The sequence below is a fragment of the Helianthus annuus genome, chromosome 7 (genome assembly GCF_002127325.2).
Source record: "Helianthus annuus cultivar XRQ/B chromosome 7, HanXRQr2.0-SUNRISE, whole genome shotgun sequence".
NCBI lineage: Eukaryota > Viridiplantae > Streptophyta > Magnoliopsida > Asterales > Asteraceae > Helianthus > Helianthus annuus.
The window spans coordinates 46,279,700-46,298,401 of NC_035439.2; the positions used below are offsets into that span (position 1 = coordinate 46,279,700).

The 18,702-nt window shown below is 37.0% G+C and overlaps 1 protein-coding gene across 1 annotated transcript; it reads right to left on the minus strand.

Moving 5' to 3' along the window:
• Positions 1-2,205: 2,205 nt before the first annotated feature.
• LOC110878054 (dihydrolipoyl dehydrogenase, mitochondrial) lies at positions 2,206-4,319 on the minus strand. The gene is made up of 2 exons (XM_022126312.2): positions 3,958-4,319; positions 2,206-3,667 (listed from the first exon to the last, which is right to left on the minus strand). Exons 1-2 carry the CDS (start codon positions 4,198-4,200, stop codon positions 2,417-2,419), a joined length of 1,494 nt encoding a protein of 497 aa, XP_021982004.1. The 5' UTR covers positions 4,201-4,319; the 3' UTR covers positions 2,206-2,416.
• Between the last annotated feature and the right edge of the window lie 14,383 nt (positions 4,320-18,702).

Genomic DNA, 18,702 nt, shown 5'->3' on the forward strand with positions numbered 1-18,702 from the left:
TCCACACATGGCAAATTTGAATCAAATCGCCTTTTGACAAAAGCGACATTTTTCATAACAAAATCGTAAGGTTTTATCAGATTTTCATGATCAACGATTTGTAGGATCAACGCGAATTCTTCTTCGAAACTGTCATTCCACACCTCACGAATTTGAATCGAATTGCCTTTTGATAAAGGCGATTATTAATTGTGAAGCGAATTTGAGTTTTCATATTTTTATGTTACGTGAACGCTTGCATATGTATACGTATCCTGAAATTAATTGTTAAATAAAGAATGAGGAATCTTTATCATATAACCTCGCAAATCTGAATCGAATCGCGTTTTGAAAAAAGCGATTATTGAACGATGATTCGAATCGCCTTCGTGAGGAAACAGAGCGTGGATGAATATGAATGTTGTCGACTCCGAATTTTTGTATATCGGTTATTGTATGATGAAGCGATGTGATGGTGGTTATTGAATGATGAAGCGTTTTGATGGTGGCCGGAACTTGTATCTATGAAACAGGAATATAGATGGAATTAAAGAAGACGATAAGAGAAAGGTTATGTTGCTTATGATATTTTGTCTTTGCAGCAAATCGATTTGTTTTGGAGATTGAATATACATTTTTTTAGATTGAATACACGCATCGAACGGATCTTTTGTTAGAGATCTAAACAGAGGGAAGATATATGGGTTAATTTCCAGAGAGACGAACAAACAAAAATCTGTTTTTTTATGATATAAACCTCTGTTTATATGGATCTAAATTTGAGTTTTCATTTCAATTGAACCGGTGGATGTGTCATTGTATAATATATAATATGGTATATAATCCTAAAATATAATATGGTATGTAATTCTAAAAATTTGATTTCAAGCGGTGGAATTAACTGTGGGAAACGGTGGAACATTATTTTGAATGAAATGGTGCCTTCATCTATGCCTTTATCCCGAAGTGATGCGATGGTGTGTGAAGGAAACCTAAGTTGCTTTTTGTGTAAGAGTGTAATTATATTTTATTGAAAAATGTACATTAAGCAAAAAGACTAAAATAACCATGAAAAAATGGATGGAATTAAGTAATTGGATTGAAATTTCAAGGATTAGAAACCATAAGAGTGTTTTTGGCAATACTTTTCATTTTTGTAAAATATTGCAATTTGAATCTTACCACAAGGACCAAAATTGCAATTTACTCAATTAAATAAATAGTCGTTTATTTCAAATAACGTTTACTTTAATTGTTAAATTTTGTAAATGATAACTATTATTATACCAAAAATAATGACTATTATTGTAGGAGTATAAAGTTATTTGTTGTGTAACAATGAAAGATCAACTTGGGTGATAGTATTGTCTTATGTCAGTTACTTGAGCATACCATATCTATACACCCTAGCCTTGTTGATCGATGATAAACGTTTGGACAAAAGTGCCACTTCTTTAGACCAGTAGGCACCTCTTATGATTTTCTGTAAAATGATCACTTAAATCGTCCATTTAGATTTCCATTTTGTTCCCTATTGTAAAACTGACATTTTAGAAACAAGTTTTGTGGATTATAAATAAAAGCAGTCTCATAATATGTATGATTTTCTTACATAATTGTTGTTGTATCTATAAATTAATACTATGTATGTTTCGCCTTTAAAAAAGTTTTTGGTTTCTTCTCATCAAAAACCACGTTGGCCTTGGCTTGGGAGATGGATGATCTGGGTTGACCAAGAAAAGTTTTATACTCTCTCCTATTTAACGTTTGAACAGATGTGAAATCCTTTTGCCTTGTGAGCCACATTCAAAGTCCTAGAAGCAAGTTTATCAGATTTTAGCTGCATTTCATTTACTTGTTTAGAGAACAAAGTTCATCTTTTCCAACTTATCTTGCTTAGGAAAGAGGTGAGTTGCTTTTCATCGAGTCAATAGTTAGATCATACTCCAAACACTATCTGAGACCTTAACTTATAATTTATTTATCAGCCTCCGAAGCAACTTCTAATGGTTTTTTAAAAGGCAAATTAAAATTTTCCACATTGAACAGGCAAAATAAAATTTTTTAGTTGCTCTAAGAAAATCTGAATAGGTTTCAACAAACGTGTGTATAAATATCTTCTTTGGTGACAGTTAAACGAATATAACACTAAAGTAGCAATAATCTGAAGAACGCTTATAGTTTGTTTTCTTTTCGGCGACTTTGTTTTAGTAGTAATCAAGAGGATTTTTTAGAACATGTATGTATTTTTGTTAAAAGAAAAGGACACGACCAATGAAACAAAATTGGCAGATGAAGAAATACACACACCTATAGCACTAGACATCTAGCGCAAAATAGTTGATGAGCCGTAGATATAACACCCAATAACAAAAGAATTATTATTCCATCCATGCTCATATTATTTATTCTTCAAATAAAAGTGGATGGCTTGAGCCTATATGTGAATAGGCTTGTCGTAAGCGGCCATGGCAGCCTCCTTGACAGCCTCGCTCAATGTAGGATGAGCATGGCAGGTGCGTGCAATGTCCTCACTTGAAGCCTCATATGTTAAAGCCAAGCTAGCCTCATGGATCAGTTCTCCAGCATTTGAGCACATGATGTGAACACCTAACACCTTATCCGTCTCTTTCTCAGCTATTATCTTCACCATCCCTTCAGCATCATCGATCGACTTTGCTCTGCTGTTTCCCAGCATAGGAAATTTCCCTACAGTGTATGCGATTCCAAGTTCCTTAACCTGCTCCTCTGTTTTTCCTACAGATGCCACCTCCGGATGCGTGTAAACAACACCCGGTACCTTGTCATAGTCTACGTGCCCTTCCTTTCCTGCAATGAATTCCACACAAGCAATTCCATCTTCTTCAGCTTTGTGAGCCAACATAGGCCCTGGAATCACATCACCAATGGCAAAAACGCCCTTTACATTCGTCGAGAATCTTGAATCTACAGGGATTCGGCCGATTTTGTCAGTTTCAACACCGATGTTCTCCAAACCAAGTCCAGATGTGAACGGGCTTCTACCCGCGGAAACAAGAACAATATCAGCCTCTAGTACAGACTGATCACCACCAGCTGATGGTTCGATGGTCAGTTTGATAACGTCACTAGAAGTGTCGACCGCTACCACTTTAGTTTTGAGCATGAACTTCATTTTTTGTTTCTCGAGGGAGCGTTGAAATTGCTTACGGATCTCACCGTCCATTGTGGGGACGATGTCTGGTGCAAATTCCACAACGGTGACCTCTGAGCCGAGACGGGCCCAGACAGAGCCCATCTCCAAGCCTATGTAGCCAGCCCCAATGACGATGAGCCTCTTGGGGATTTCTGTCAAAGCTAAAGCTCCAGTGGATGATACGATCCTCTTTTCATCGATGGTGATCCCGGGTAATCCCTTGACGTCAGAGCCGGTGGCAATTATGATGTTCTTGCCGTTGACAACAGCAGTCCCACCATCAACGGTGTCAACAGAAACCTGAGAAGGGGAGATGAACTTCCCGTGGCCCTTGAGATAGGTGACTTTGTTTTTTTTAAAAAGGCCTTCGATGCCTTTTGTGAGAGTGGATACGGCTTTATCTTTTTGACCCATCATTTCAGCAAGATCAACCTTAACATTATCGAAGGTAACACCATGCTTAGCAAAGCTAGTTTTCGCCTCATGGTACATATGAGAGGAATGAAGAAGAGCCTGGAAAGAAACCATCACATCAAGATAGAAGAAGAATCAGAGAACACGTTCGTTCAACAACAAACAAAAGAGAACACATTCTGGCTGGCTCTCTTCCCTTTAAAAATTAAATAAAAATACATACATACAAGATAACAAAAGCAGCAGCAGGCAGCTAGCTAGCTAAGCTAGCTAATAAGCTCTTCTTTTTAATGGGTAAAATAAATACATACATACATACATACAAGATAACATAAGGATTTATTGGTTTGAATTGAAGAATTGAATTCCTGAGATCTGAAGAATAATACCTTGGAAGGAATACAGCCAACGTTGAGGCAAGTTCCACCGAGCGTACCACGCTTCTCAATACAAGTAGTTTTCAGCCCTAACTGAGCAGCCTTAATCGCCGCCACGTACCCTCCGGGACCGCCGCCGATAACAACCACATCGTTTTCCTCAGATCCCGACGACGCCAACCCTCTACATAATGAATACCTAAATATCACGCCGCTCTTCAACACCTTCCGTCTTGCCAAATTTGCCATCGCCATATTCTCAACTGTTTTTCTTTTCCTTCTTTCCCCAATAAACAAGCGTGGAGTGAACCCTCTCCTCTCTATACAATCAATATATGTTTGTCTCTGCCAATTTTGACTTTTTGGCGTGCCACGCCATCAGTAACTAGTGAGATTCCTCACACTTCATAGATTTTGGCTTTTTTTTTTTTTTTTTTTTTTTTTTAAGGCTTAGGTTACATACTTGCCGAATACTACTTTTAAAATTACATCATACTCGAGATTTCAACTTCGGTTCTTATCACTAGGCTATAACCTAAGTAGCCACACTTCATAGATACATGCCTATGAAAATATCTAACACGTAAAAACTATAAAAACATATATCGGACTGTATCATGATACCAAAAGATACTCTATTAAACGACTCTGTTTTTAACAAAATTTATACCAAGACGTTGACACACAAAACTCATCCAACTCTCTAGTTCTGAATTCTGGGCCATTGTCACTCCTAAAGACTTTTACTGGCAAGTCAAACTGCTTTTCAACCTGTTTGACAAAGTCTTGCAGAATGTCTGCAGTCTAATCTTTAGAATGTAAGAAAGAACTCCATGTAGACCTAGAAAAGTCATCTACAATTACCAAACAATATCTTTTCTTTTTAAGATGTTACGCCCTAAACACGCTTTAACTGAAAAGACGCAGCGGAAAAAGAGCTTTAAAATTTCTTTCCTTATTAACGACATGACTTTCACGAAGGTTCTAAATTCTAAAAATGTTAAACGTTCTATAAAAGGGTTCACAACATTCGTACTAAAATTTAGATTTCTAGACATTATATACTTCAACTATGTGACCGATCTATCCGTACAATCCTTGCTCTTGACTCGATCTACGTCCGCTTCACTTCCTTAGCAGCAGAAGAAGTCCGTGTAGTACCTGTGGGCATCACATACAACTTAGCCATTAGTCAATGACAACATCATATAACATTAATCTCAATTAATTAAGGATTGAATAACGTTCGATAATGTAACTTGATCCATTCGAATAACCATTCTCCTTCTCTTGTTCCGGATTCGGCTTAAATTTCATAAGAATCCGAGGTACTCATTCCTGCATTACATACCGACCTCAAACGAATAATTAGTAACGTTAAAATTCTAACATATCAGCTCATGCATACATACGTACTTACATACAACATACATACACATCTGCATACATACATACCTTTCCTACAACCCTACTTACGTGCATACACTCATACATGTCTTTACACATACATACATACACAACTACATACGAACATACCTTTTCTACATCTTTACGTAATCATACAATGTTTACATGGGTCTTAGACTTAAGTTTAGAGCCCATAAACATCTAAGGAACGTAAAAATCATGTTTGGAAAGTCCGTCGTAGTCCACGGATAACAAACCGAAGCCTACGACACATAAATCAACTTAAATAACCAGAATTTAGCTTTTGGGACTTGGGGAGGCCGTCGCCGACGCCCCTAGGGCCGTCGGCGACGGGCCTTGCATTCACCCGTAGCCCAAAAACCCGTAGGCAGGTAATTAACCCGTCAGCACAAAAATTCACTTTCTGGAGCCCGTCGGCGACGCCCCCATACCCGTCGGCGACGCCCTCTAGAAATTGCAGTTTTTCTGCAGTTCCGTTTCGTCGTCCGTACGCACTAAAACGCGCATAACTTTTGAACCGTTTACCCGTTTAACCTACCGTTTCTTCCTACATGCTTGTAAATTCACATTCTATCATATTAACTTAAAATCCTACCTCCGGATTAAGGAAATTCTTAACTTACGTGCATTTGACATATTACCATTTTCTAACTATTTGACCCGTTCGTGCATTTAACATCATAATCTGTTTATTTGACCTCAATCTCATATGATCTTTAATAATTTCATTGGCACCTAACATAAAAGATTAAATTATCGGACGTCTTGCATCCTCTTAACCCATTTTCGCTCAAAAGCTTATTGTTGACCCGTTATGGGTATTTGCGCATTAAATGAACCATGACATACAAAACCCTATACTTCGCTTTCATACTTGTCCAAAGCATCACTCTAATCGAATAGCTTGTTTCCAAACGACTTCTAAGGTCGTTTGCCCGATATACCTATCAAGGGTATTTTAGTCAACTATGCTCTATCCTTAATAACAAAGGATTTCCTTACATAAGAAACCAATTCCACTACTTAGCTACAATTTCTTAGTCACACCTACCTTGCTCGGATCAAAACTAAGATCCGTTTAATACTTCATTGACATCATAAAATTCATTCCTATTTCACCTCAATTATCACATATAATTAAATTGCATATAACATTACATGAACAACTAAGAAGTGATTACGGAATCACTTACCTTATGCGTCCGTGCTCGTATCCGATTCCTCGCCTTTTCTTGACCCGTTATCCTTTCATGCTTGAGTCCGTCTTGACATGATTCCTATACTCTCTTTTCATCAAGATCACACTCCTATTAGCATATGCATTCGTACATGATAACAATCATATCAATCACATATTTCACACTTAACCTTCATTAATCATTTCTAACAAACATAACTCATATAATCATATCCGTATACGTTTAAACTCATGTAACTCATCATGTCATTACATTTAACACGGATTGCTATAACATGTACCATACGACTTCCCATCAACCTACATTTACGACAACGAGTCAAATCATGTTTCTTATACTTAGTTGACTTTCAAGAGTCAACTATTAACCATACTTAACTATCGACTTATCATTATATACCCGTAACATCATAATCGACTATACGGACGACACTATATATATCTTATCATACGCTTGGTATGTGTACCACCTTTTAAGCATAACGTACAACTAATTCATACATAAATCTTCTAAACTTATACGTAACCCATCAAATCCTACTACTAATCATCATATATCATTCCAAATGAACATTAAACATAACATCATCATATTTCTCCTAATTCATCTAACAATATTTCATCACACCCACATAATATATCAATTTTTCAACAAGACTTTAACATAGGTGGGGATTCTAGTCATCATCTTCACCCTAACTAACGGGTTTCTCCTCAAATCATCAAATTAACACAAACCATACTTTAGCTTTCAAAAACATTACTTTTACATTCCTTATAGTTCATTATGGTGTCTAGTAATCACATACGCCATTATCATAAAGAAGTTACATCGACTTAACAAGTATTCATGTAAAAACCATAACTAAACTCACTTAGGCATTTCATCGAACACATTGCGTGCGTACCATCTACAAGGCATAGTGTACAAGCATCCAAAGCACGATTTGCTAATTCATCCTATATATGTCATCATTACTCAATCTAATTCTTACAATTCCTTTAATCAATATCAATTTATCTAGCATTCGGATACTACAAACTGAATTACTTGCCAAATTACATATATTCATCACTCCTATAATCTTCATATTCATAACACAAACTTCACATAGTGGGTTTTCACTACATTCTTTCATGCAACCTAAAATCACACATGATTCTTGTCCTAGGAAGCATTTCTAACTCAGATTTCCCACAATAGATACAAGAAATCGAATTTGGGTTTAAACCCTTACTCTAGAATTCATCTTTTCAAAAATTAAACTTACCACTTCACCATGTATGCATAGATAATCGATAATCTTGAGACATGCAACTGATTTAGACTTGAATTTCTTGATTAATTGAGTAGATTAGCATGAACAAGGGTTTTCACCCTTGTTTCTTCTGTTCGTTCGCTCCCAGGTACGCACACAGGAGTGTGTTTGTGGGTTTACCACTATGAAACCCTAATTATTAAAATCTTACACATTAACCCCCTTCTAAATTGATAAGTATTTAATTTAAGCATTAATTCAAATTTTTAACTTATTTCTTATCATAACCCATTAACTAGGTTACTTTTTGTTCATTTTCATTTATTTTAATTGATAACCGGTTTTTGGGGCGTTACAAGTCTACCCCCCTTAAAGGAGGCTTCGTCCCCGAAACCTTTCTCATTCCAACTAGACCACTTCTACTCTTACCTTTTCATCTATTCATTCACGATGCTTAATACAATATCGACGCATTCAGGATCTTAGCACAAGTTTTTTTTTTTTATTCATGCATAAACGTATTTGTACGCATTGTCCCTCGATCTTAAATCAAATAAATTTCTTTCATAATCACCTATAAGTCAGAATCTGATTCAGGGCTCTTATTAGTGTCGTTTTCAGTTTATAACGCCAGTTTCTAGCATACATCATCACTAGCGATTCGTTCATTGGAATTTATTCCAATGTATACTATTGGTGGTACTAATTTATTTCAGTACCACCAGTTCACATAGAAACATCATTCAATATGTAACTTTCTATTTAGCATCCATAAGTTAAACCATTTACTAACCTTGCTAATTTGGCACCGACCAACGTGTAACAACCCGAGTTGACTCGCTCCTTCACGAATCCGTATCTTAACAGGGTTGATCTTTTCCATCTGGTATCATGAGCTTTCATTCATGAGCATTCTTTCACCGTCCTCGGTAGATTCATTGCATCCTGATTTCTGCCAATCTCATTATAAAATTAGGGGTTTACACACTTCATTCGATTTTATTTAAACATGATGTTTATCACATGACCTCGTTTATACATCAATACTTTATCAATTCCTTCTTAAGACATTAGTGTGTTAGTCCTATTCATAACAGGTCAATACATGGCCATTTCTTAATATATCATTCTTGTTATTTATATATATATACGTATCGAGGTACATGTTTTAAATCCGTCCCACGGATTTAAATGTAACATCCATACCCTTCATTCCTTCTATGTTTGAATCCATCTAACGGCTTCAAACATATCTTTCGTACCTTTTCTTCCTTACATGTGTTTTAACAAAAACTTAAAGTTTTACCTGCCTTCAGCAACAAGATTTTAAAGTTAGTCATCTCAGTTGTCGAATCATAATCACATCATTTTAATTCCATCCACATATGAGCTTTCTTCTTTCTTACACATTCGACTACCCAAGTAATTGGGTTCGGCGTAAACACTCTCAAAGAGAGTTAAGCATACACATTCGACTACCCAAATAATTGGGTTTGGCATAAACACTCTCAACGAGAGTTAAGCATACACATTCCACTACCCAAATGATTGGGTTTGGCATAAACACTCTCAACGAGAGTTAAGCATACACATTCCACTACCCAAATAATTGGGTTTGGCATAAACACTCTCAACGAGAGTTAAGCATACACATTCCACTACCCAAATAATTGGGTTTGGCATAAACACTCTCAACGAGAGTTAAGCATACACATTCCACTACCCAAATAATTGGGTTTGTCGCTTTTAACATAACTTCTTCTTTCAATCCGTATAACGGATTAAGCTTCTAGCATTCATTAGAGCATTCAAAATCACTCGTTCAAAACAGATGGTAGCTTATTCTTATTTGACTTGTTTGCTAGAACCGGTCGACTCGCATAACTTTTCATAACCTTCGTTAGCATAACCAAATCCGCAATGGTTTGCTATTTCGCATTCGCTTCAACATAGCGCCCACCTGCTACCCAGTTCTACCGGACATACCTGCAATAATTGCCACGGTCTCACGAACGTCATATGCTTCTTGCGTACTGGCCAGGTGCGCAATTCACACACTAGTTTCGTGCCTTCATGTAATCATCGCCTTATGCCCGAGAAATGGGTTTCAGTTTCGTGCATATTTCTAAAACTCCCCCAAGACCACATCATTGTCTTTCGTTTAATAATTACTCTCCCAAGGAGACCCTTTCCCTTTCTTTCGACATCAGTACTCATGCATATTAGTAGTGTGTACCTGGGGTTAATTTGCCTATTTGCACCTTTGCCCGCCTTAGCGTTCATCCTATTTTGCATTCACGGATCATCCTCTCCCAATTCTTAAGCTTACCTTGCACATAACATACTATTAGTTCCCTTCAAATACATAACCTAACACATACTTACATTTGCTTTTGCCTTTAGGCCTCGATCGAGTCTTGGATTGTACGGGTTCTTGGTCACGAGAGCACACCGGTTTGAGTTCAAGCATTTGCCTCCTTTTACTTGATTCTCTCAAACCAGGGCTCTGATACCAACTTGTTACGCCCTAAACACGCTTTAACTGAAAAGACGCAGCGGAAAAAGAGCTTTAAAATTTCTTTCCTTATTAACGACATGACTTTCACGAAGGTTCTAAATTCTAAAAATGTTAAACGTTCTATAAAAGGGTTCACAACATTCGTACTAAAATTTAGATTTCTAGACATTATATACTTCAACTATGTGATCGATCTATCCGTACAATCCTTGCTCTTGACTCGATCTACGTCCGCTTCACTTTCTTAGCAGCAGAAGAAGTCCGTGTAGTACCTGTGGGCATCACATACAACTTAGCCATTAGTCAATGACAACATCATATAACATTAATCTCAATTAATTAAGGATTGAATAACGTTCGATAATGTAACTTGATCCATTCGAATAACCATTCTCCTTCTCTTGTTCCGGATTCGGCTTAAATTTCATAAGAATCCGAGGTACTCATTCCTGCATTACATACCGACCTCAAACGAATAATTAGTAACGTTAAAATTCTAACATATCAGCTCATGCATACATACGTACTTACATACAACATACATACACATCTGCATACATACATACCTTTCCTACAACCCTACTTACGTGCATACACTCATACATGTCTTTACACATACATACATACACAACTACATACGAACATACCTTTTCTACATCTTTACGTAATCATACAATGTTTACATGGGTCTTAGACTTAAGTTTAGAGCCCATAAACATCTAAGGAACGTAAAAATCATGTTTGGAAAGTCCGTCGTAGTCCACGGATAACAAACCGAAGCCTACGACACATAAATCAACTTAAATAACCAGAATTTAGCTTTTGGGACTTGGGGAGGCCGTCGCCGACGCCCCTAGGGCCGTCGGCGACGGGCCTTGCATTCACCCGTAGCCCAAAAACCCGTAGGCAGGTAATTAACCCGTCAGCACAAAAATTCACTTTCTGGAGCCCGTCGGCGACGCCCCCATACCCGTCGGCGACGCCCTCTAGAAATTGCAGTTTTTCTGCAGTTCCGTTTCGTCGTCCGTACGCACTAAAACGCGCATAACTTTTGAACCGTTTACCCGTTTAACCTACCGTTTCTTCCTACATGCTTGTAAATTCACATTCTATCATATTAACTTAAAATCCTACCTCCGGATTAAGGAAATTCTTAACTTACGTGCATTTGACATATTACCATTTTCTAACTATTTGACCCGTTCGTGCATTTAACATCATAATCTGTTTATTTGACCTCAATCTCATATGATCTTTAATAATTTCATTGGCACCTAACATAAAAGATTAAATTATCGGACGTCTTGCATCCTCTTAACCCATTTTCGCTCAAAAGCTTATTGTTGACCCGTTATGGGTATTTGCGCATTAAATGAACCATGACATACAAAACCCTATACTTCGCTTTCATACTTGTCCAAAGCATCACTCTAATCGAATAGCTTGTTTCCAAACGACTTCTAAGGTCGTTTGCCCGATATACCTATCAAGGGTATTTTAGTCAACTATGCTCTATCCTTAATAACAAAGGATTTCCTTACATAAGAAACCAATTCCACTACTTAGCTACAATTTCTTAGTCACACCTACCTTGCTCGGATCAAAACTAAGATCCGTTTAATACTTCATTGACATCATAAAATTCATTCCTATTTCACCTCAATTATCACATATAATTAAATTGCATATAACATTACATGAACAACTAAGAAGTGATTACGGAATCACTTACCTTATGCGTCCGTGCTCGTATCCGATTCCTCGCCTTTTCTTGACCCGTTATCCTTTCATGCTTGAGTCCGTCTTGACATGATTCCTATACTCTCTTTTCATCAAGATCACACTCCTATTAGCATATGCATTCGTACATGATAACAATCATATCAATCACATATTTCACACTTAACCTTCATTAATCATTTCTAACAAACATAACTCATATAATCATATCCGTATACGTTTAAACTCATGTAACTCATCATGTCATTACATTTAACACGGATTGCTATAACATGTACCATACGACTTCCCATCAACCTACATTTACGACAACGAGTCAAATCATGTTTCTTATACTTAGTTGACTTTCAAGAGTCAACTATTAACCATACTTAACTATCGACTTATCATTATATACCCGTAACATCATAATCGACTATACGGACGACACTATATATATCTTATCATACGCTTGGTATGTGTACCACCTTTTAAGCATAACGTACAACTAATTCATACATAAATCTTCTAAACTTATACGTAACCCATCAAATCCTACTACTAATCATCATATATCATTCCAAATGAACATTAAACATAACATCATCATATTTCTCCTAATTCATCTAACAATATTTCATCACACCCACATAATATATCAATTTTTCAACAAGACTTTAACATAGGTGGGGATTCTAGTCATCATCTTCACCCTAACTAACGGGTTTCTCCTCAAATCATCAAATTAACACAAACCATACTTTAGCTTTCAAAAACATTACTTTTACATTCCTTATAGTTCATTATGGTGTCTAGTAATCACATACGCCATTATCATAAAGAAGTTACATCGACTTAACAAGTATTCATGTAAAAACCATAACTAAACTCACTTAGGCATTTCATCGAACACATTGCGTGCGTACCATCTACAAGGCATAGTGTACAAGCATCCAAAGCACGATTTGCTAATTCATCCTATATATGTCATCATTACTCAATCTAATTCTTACAATTCCTTTAATCAATATCAATTTATCTAGCATTCGGATACTACAAACTGAATTACTTGCCAAATTACATATATTCATCACTCCTATAATCTTCATATTCATAACACAAACTTCACATAGTGGGTTTTCACTACATTCTTTCATGCAACCTAAAATCACACATGATTCTTGTCCTAGGAAGCATTTCTAACTCAGATTTCCCACAATAGATACAAGAAATCGAATTTGGGTTTAAACCCTTACTCTAGAATTCATCTTTTCAAAAATTAAACTTACCACTTCACCATGTATGCATAGATAATCGATAATCTTGAGACATGCAACTGATTTAGACTTGAATTTCTTGATTAATTGAGTAGATTAGCATGAACAAGGGTTTTCACCCTTGTTTCTTCTGTTCGTTCGCTCCCAGGTACGCACACAGGAGTGTGTTTGTGGGTTTACCACTATGAAACCCTAATTATTAAAATCTTACACATTAACCCCCTTCTAAATTGATAAGTATTTAATTTAAGCATTAATTCAAATTTTTAACTTATTTCTTATCATAACCCATTAACTAGGTTACTTTTTGTTCATTTTCATTTATTTTAATTGATAACCGGTTTTTGGGGCGTTACATAAGACTCATGACTTTTACTGGCCAAACAGATCCATGTGCAGCATTTGCAAGCACTTGGTTGTTTTGGACTCTTCAATGGACTTAAATGAACTTTTATGTTGTTTTCCTTTTAAACAAGAAACACAATGCTCTGGAAAGGTGAACAGTTTTTGAAGAAGACCTCTTACAAGACCCTGTTTTGACAAAGCAGTGATTGTCTTGAGATTTGTATGCCCCAATCTCCTGTGCCAAAGTTCTGTCTCTTTGTTATAGGCAGCTGAGAACAGACAAGCATCAGTTCTGAGAACAGACAAGCATCAGTTTTGGGGCTCTCTTTTGACAAATCAACTACATAAACATTGCTATTCCTTTGAGCAACAAGTTGAGTTTTTCCAGTTTTTATTATTTCTTCAATCTTTTTGACCATTTCTGGTCCAACAATCCTACAACACTCCTTAGTAAAAAAATGAGCCATAACCTTTGTCACTCATTTGTGAGACACTAAGGAGGTTGAATTTTAGATTGTCAATCAGATTGACATTTTCAAACTTAACATTTCCAGACTGTACTGTACTAGAACCCATCACCTTTCCTTTACTATTATTACCAAAAGATATATCACCCCCTCCATGAGTTTTGAATTCTTTGAGTAGGGCTCTACATCCAGTCATGTGCCTGGAGCCTCCACTATCTACATACCAAAGACTATCTAAGCATGCAGAAGCTCCCTGCACATCAAGTAAATAATTAGTTCAGGAGGGTCTCCAAAGCCAATAAGGTTTTGGATGGGGTCTTAATAGTTTCTATGTTAAGTTCAGGAGGATGGACAGTGGTTAGCTCAGGGGTAAGGGCAGTTTTTGAAACATTTTTCTCTAACCATTGTTGGGGGTCATTTCCCATCAACTGTTGATAACCGAAGGGATGCCTGTTCACTTTTGGTTTAGAAGGTTTTTTGTAAACCTCATAAACATGTGGGACCCTTGGGTATGGAGGTTGACCTTTACCTCTTTGGTATTGGTTAGCAGGGGTGCATCAGTCAGTTGAACCTCTCTTTTAACAGAGTTTTGGTTCAGCTGTTTTGTAACAGCTGTTTGGACAGGCACAAATGGTGGTTGTTTCTTGACTTGTGGTTTTGATGAACTCATGAGTGTTTTTGAGGTATACTCTTCCTTTTTGACCTTAAAGGATTTTAGGTACACACACTCCTAAGTGAGATGGTTTGATTTACCACAGATGCTGCAGCTCTTTGAAGGCACAATGGTACTTGTTTTGTTAAGGTCATAAGCTTGTAAATGAAAACAATCTTTGGTCAAATGATTTTTCTTTTCACAAAAGTCACAAAACAAGTTTTTAATCTTTTCTCTTCTTTTCTTCTTTTCAGACTCCTTTGCAACAGAGTTTTGAACCATTGTTGGGATGTCCTTAAGAGGAATTACCTTGGCCTTAGGAGCTTTGACACCATCTACAATTGTGAAGTCCATGGGTTTAAAATTTTCAAGGATGTCACACTCATCAGACCAAGTGGGTTTGAATTGGTATTTCTCAATCTCCTCAAAAGTTGAGGACCCCACTGATCTTTCCAGAGTGATTTTGTTGTCAAGTTTATCAGTTATTTTAACTTCTTGACCATCCTTGTTGGTGGGTATGATTTCAACAGAATTAGATTGATTTGCAGCAGTGTTTTCAACTTGGTCATTTTTCCTAAACCCTATGCCAAATTTTACATTGCTTTCAATCTGTTTTCAAGCATAATTTCATAACCTTTGCAGGATTCCACCCATTTTTCACAAGTGATTTGGGTGGATTCCAACTCCTTTTTACAGGTTTGATATTTTTCTATCACGGTCTGGAGTTGGTCCTTGGTTATGCTATGCTCATGTTTGAGGCTGCAAATCTCATTTTCTTTTTCAGACAATTTGATTTTCAATTATTTTAAAGATTTTTCAAATTGTACTTCATCACTTAACAATCTATCTCTAAGGTTTTCATTCACCTCCTTGATGTTTGCAAATGCTATGATGCATTTGTCTGAACAAAGGTTTTTAAGAACCTGGGGTGATACCTTAATTGCAACCATCATGGCACAATCACAGTGTCACGCCCCCAAAATACCACACGCGGGAACCCCCGCTAGGCGTGTGACGTACCAGGATCCAGCCACTAATCACATTGAACTACAATAAATATTTAAATAAAACATTCCATTTATTTCATATTATAATTCCAAGTCATAAGTTAAAACCAAAGTAAACGTTCAGCGGAAGCATAATGTAAATTGTTAATCAACAGTTTCAAAACAAGTGTTCAAAACCAACGAAACAAGTATCCAAGAGTCTCGACCCATGACCACTCCAGCACTCCCAGATAGCGAGTCCATAACCAAGAATCTAACGACCTGCAAGCATGCAGACAAGTGTGTCAGACGACGCTGGTGAGTTCAAAGTTTTTTAACACGTTTTAGTTACCAGATATGAGTATAAAACATTTCAATGATTTGATGTTGTTGTTAACTCGATTACCGCAGATGGCTCCAGATTATTTGCCCAAACCCCAATGCTCTATCATACATTGGTCAAGTGGTTAAGGTAATTAGTTCACGACCGTCCTCCCCGGTACGGTGTGAGGGTGCCAAACCTAATAGCGCTATCAACTAATAACCTCGTTGCCTCCCCGGCAACCAATCGGTATATGATGGGACTTAATGATAGAAATGAGTGTAATAACCAACATCCCAATAACCCGACGTTCCTCCCCGGAACGATTACCAGACGTCCCTCCCCGGGACGCATGCTTGGAAAAAGAGCAGTGAACTCACCTTGGTTTGCTCGGTTTGTTAAGTTATCCGTTTCCCAAGTTAATCAACCAACCCTACCGTGGTTACCAATGAAATCAGTTTCACAATTAAACAAGTCATTATTTTCACACAGATTGCATCTCTCACAAGATCACAGTATATCAGGTAGCCAATACACCTTTCTAATGCAAGTTCACATCTCATGTGATTGTCACAAGTAACACATAACATAACAGGTGGGTTTGTTATACCAACTAATCGAACCAAGTTTCTTACTATCATTGACATGTAACATGGATCGTGTACACACACAAGTATCTATCATCATTTACATCTCAGGCGCCTACTGTTCAATTCAGTGACTATCACGACGAAACACCCTTTGTGACGAAAGATCATCTTTCGTCGAGGTGAGGTGTGACGAAAAACCCATATGTTTCGTCGAGATGCTTGTCGATGAAGGACCCTATGTTTCGTCGGATTGCTTGTCGACGAACAACCCATGTTTCGTCGATATGAGGTGTGACGAAAGAACCATATGTTTCGTCGAGCAAAACAGTTACAAATCTAATCGGTTACAATTCTACATGTTCTAGAACCCTAATCATCATCAACAGTTACATCATGATCATCGATCAATCATCCAGTTCCCAATTATCATCAACGTGCAACATGGGCCTTAACGATTCACATACTCATATGATCATTATTAACATAACAGTCATTCGATTAATACCTGCTTATCATTCTAATCAAACAGTAATCATGAGGACATACAAGAACCTTCAAGACTCCATCAAACTACCCTAACTACGTAATACAGTTAATGAACGATGAACATTACGCACACAAGATCCAACGTATTCATACAAAATCATTACAATACAAATCCACGTATCGGCTATAGATCTAATGAATAAGAACAAGATACTAACCAAGGTTCCGGATTGGTTAGATTGTTTGAACAAGAAAAGCTCCGGGTTTCACCGTTACCATCACACCAGAGGGAGAGAAAGAAAGGTCTAGGGTTTTTGGTTTTCAACTGACTGTTATTATGTCAGAGTTTATGTTTTAAGCGTAACGTGTTGGGCCGCAACTTCATGGGCCGAAAGCCCTTATGGCGAAAAACCCCCATCGACGAATAATATATTTCGTCGAGCTTGTGGGTGACGAAAGACCTATGTGTTTCGTCGAGTTTGATGTCGACGAATGACTATCTTTGTATGCACAATATAACCACACAATCAATACAGTAATCATCTATCCCACATGCAACATTAATCAATCACACAAACTACACATGTCATAATACAAAACAAAGTGTTAAAACAAGATTGCAAACAAAAGAAGTATAGACAAGGATCTTGGATTCTCGGGTTGTCACCACCGTTCTCACCCATACAAATACATATTTTCACTTTTGCATGTTCTACTCCCCTTGCAAGAATATATTTTTGTATTCATATCATTACCAATTACTGTTATTATTTTAATAATCATTTCTTATGAGAGAAATAAAATATTCACTTGTTTAATAAGAGTGTAGCTAAATACACCTTCATTTTTACCGTTTATACTTCTCTTTCTAAAAATATCATTTTTACTGAAAGAATATATTTATGTATTCATATCATTACCAATTATTGTTATTATTTTAAGAGTAAATTACAAGTTTTGTCCTTTATGTTTTTCCCAAATTTCAGGCGCTGTCCTTTACCTTTAAAATTGATAAGTTTTGTCCTTAATGTTTCAAAATTTTGCACGTTATGTCCTTTAGGGCAAACCCAGTTATTTTTTTTTTTTTTTTTTTTTTTTGTTAAATCTGATCATGTGCAAGGCACATGAGGGCATTTTTGTAATTTTGTTTTTAGGGAAATTTATGTAATTAACTTCAAATAAATACCCCACCATCTTCAAAAGTTGAAGACCCACCACTTGCCGTCACCTGCCGCCACCACGTCCCACCCTCACCTGCCGCCGACCACCACCACCTCCCACCCTCACTTCCCACCCTCACCTGCCATTGACCACCCACTATCTCCACCATCGCCTGACCCACCATAACCACAATAGCAATTCTCATATCCATAATTGAAGCTTCAAGTTCCATATACAAATTCCAGTGTGGCAGCGTTACAAAGTAAAAATAAGTTGTGTAGCCACAAAAATCATAACCCAGTGTGTATAAATGAAGGCATTAGTATCACCAGAAGAGGTTTACAGATAT